At 40.5% G+C, this 2,697-nt stretch overlaps 1 protein-coding gene across 1 annotated transcript; it reads left to right on the forward strand.

Annotated features, from left to right (window-relative positions):
* Nucleotides 1-993: 993 nt before the first annotated feature.
* LOC122116029 (olfactory receptor 51L1) lies at nucleotides 994-1,941 on the forward strand. Its single transcript, XM_042689676.1, has one exon. The coding sequence runs from the start codon at nucleotides 994-996 to the stop codon at nucleotides 1,939-1,941; it is 948 nt and encodes a 315-aa protein (XP_042545610.1).
* The last annotated feature ends 756 nt before the right edge of the window (nucleotides 1,942-2,697 follow it).

The raw sequence follows: 2,697 nt of genomic DNA on the forward strand, positions 1-2,697 counted from the left end.
TTCTTCCAGTCTGCAGCTATAAAAATTCCAAGTCAATTTCTTTTTGGAGTTATAGATTGTGCAGCCTAAGAGCTTTACCCTTCACACTAAAGAATGAAGATAAGAATAAGTAAAAAATGAGAAATATGAAAATAGGCAAATGAAAACCTTTTATTAAATGCAATCCAGAAATAAAGCATCTAGTGTTGGACAGTCACAGTGCAATGATAAGAGTTTCAAAGCTACATTTGGAACAGTCTTTCCAGGGGGCTAGCATTGAGTCCTGTGCTAGAGACTCACCTAGGTCAGAGATTGGAGTCAGCCAGGAACAATGAGCCACAGCTGCACAGATATTTGAAGTCAACCAGCTTGGACTTCAAAGAACAAGGTATGTTAAAATGTTCCTAAGGGCAGTCAATGGGGTTAGACAGGGAAACCATAAAGAATCAGAAATAGATGCATGTTAGGTGAATTCATATTTTATCACTTAAGCATTGAATATGTCATCACTTAAATATTTTAAATTATTAAATAAAAATTAATTTGAAAGGAAACTACACTACATTATTGGGATTCCCTTCAAATGTCTGCAAATACCAAAAGAAGCTACTGATTGGCCAGAGAACCTTTCTGACAAGAAGTTCATGCAGTTCTACTGGCATATACTCTGACTTTTCTCTAAGTTTATCTTTACAATACATCATAAAACTTCCTTTGTCCTTTTGTGTTGCTTAGTTTTCCAGTGATCCCAATGAAAATCTGAGAAATGTCCACCCAGAGATGATGATATTCGTGTGGCTTACACTTTTCTTTCTATGTTTACTGTTCATTAATTCCTTTATATCAGTCTTCCATAAAGCACCATAGAGGATTCTTGTTCTTCAAGTGAAAGGTTAGAAGAACTATGCACTTTGTCCTAGTTGCTTTGCATGTACCCTCAAAAGATAACTTGGAGAGATAAAGACAGATCAGAGTCTAATCCACACTGTTCACCTAGTTACTCACGGAATTACCATGGTTTTCTGGAATAAGAGTGAAGCTATGGAGCCCGTATTTATCCTGAAAGGCTTCCCGGGCTTGGAGTACGTTCACTCTTGGCTCTCAATCCCATTCTGCCTGGCATATCTAGTAGCGTTCATTGGTAATGTTACCATCCTCTCCGTCATTTGGGGAGAGTCCTCACTCCATCAGCCTATGTATTACTTCCTTTCCATCTTGGCACTGACGGACCTGGGCATGTCCATGTCCACTCTCCCCACCATGCTTGCTGTGCTATGGTTGGATGCTCGAGAGATCAAGGCAAGTGCTTGCTATGCCCAGCTCTTCTTCATCCACACGTTCACATTTCTAGAGTCCTCTGTGCTGCTGGCTATGGCCTTTGACCGTTTTATTGCTATCTGTCGACCCCTGCACTATGCCACCATCCTTACCAACAATGTCATTGCCAAGATTGGTTTGTTCTGCTTACTACGAAGTATGGGCGTGGTACTGCCAACACCTTTGCTGCTGAGACGCTACCACTACTGCCATGTCAACGCTCTCTCCCACGCCTTCTGCTTGCATCAGGATGTTCTGAGACTCTCTTGTTCAAATGCCAAGGTCAACAGTGTCTACGGATTGTGTGTGGTCATCGCCACACTGGGCGTGGATTCGGTCTTCATACTTTTATCTTACGCTTTGATTCTGAGCGCGGTGCTGGGGATCGCCTCTCGCGAGGAGCGGCTGAAGGCCCTGAACACCTGTGTGTCCCATGTCTGTGTGGTGCTCATCTTCTTCGTGCCAGTTATTGGGGTGTCCATGGTCCACCGCTTTGGGAAGCACCTGTCGCCCATAGTCCACGTCCTCATGGCTGACATCTACCTGCTTCTTCCCCCCGTGCTTAACCCAGTCGTCTACAGTGTCAGGACCAAGCAGATTCGCCTAGGAATTCTCCGCAAATTTGCTAGAAGGAGGAGGTTTTAACTAACCCACAATCTCTGGTTTCTGCCCTGGAAATACTGGGCAAGCGATCTTACCATACGGTAAGCGAATGATTTATGTCTTGGGTCATGGTTATATGCCTAAATTCTTATTTCTTGACTTCCTAAATAGGTAATCTCTGTGACTTGCTAACTTTTTTGTCCTTCAGATTTTTGGTGGGTAAATTGTAATAGAATCTATTGCTTCATGCATCCTATGATCATTAGGAAACTTAATCATAGATAATGTAGATAAAAGAAATGGAGGCTGTGAGAAACTGTACACATCTGTTAATATGTGAAATTATTACTATTAATGATATATAACTAACTTTCCTTATAAAATGTCACTATACATGCATAATTTTTTGGACATAATAGTGTAAGACATGCATATACTATGTATTATAACCTTTTCTGGTCTTTATGAACTCTTTTCATAGTGTGTTTGATTGTCAAAAATGTTCTTAATTTTAAGAAATATCTAGTGTATAAACTTGTTCCATTGTTAGTGTGGTTTAAAAAGTATCTGCCAGCTATGTTATTTAAAGTTCAATAAAAAGACAATAAATTTGAATGCTGTTCACTGAATGCCAGCATAGGTGATTATTAACTTGGTCAGGAAAACAACTTTAAGGGGGGGATGAAGACAGATAGTTCCCTAGAGCTGAGGAGAATATTCAAGGAAGGAACAAAATTGGAATAGGGAAGACTTTTCTGCATCATGAAGTTGGGAATTCATTGCGGAATGTATGGTTTC

This window comes from Dipodomys spectabilis, unplaced genomic scaffold, assembly GCF_019054845.1.
Source record: "Dipodomys spectabilis isolate Male_0828 unplaced genomic scaffold, ASM1905484v1 ptg000003l, whole genome shotgun sequence".
Classification (NCBI taxonomy): Eukaryota; Metazoa; Chordata; class Mammalia; order Rodentia; family Heteromyidae; genus Dipodomys; species Dipodomys spectabilis.

What these genes read in the sequence shown, in the direction of transcription:
- LOC122116029 (XM_042689676.1), top strand. Translation starts at nt 994, where the DNA reads ATGGTTTTCTGGAATAAGAGTGAAGCTATGGAGCCCGTATTTATCCTG.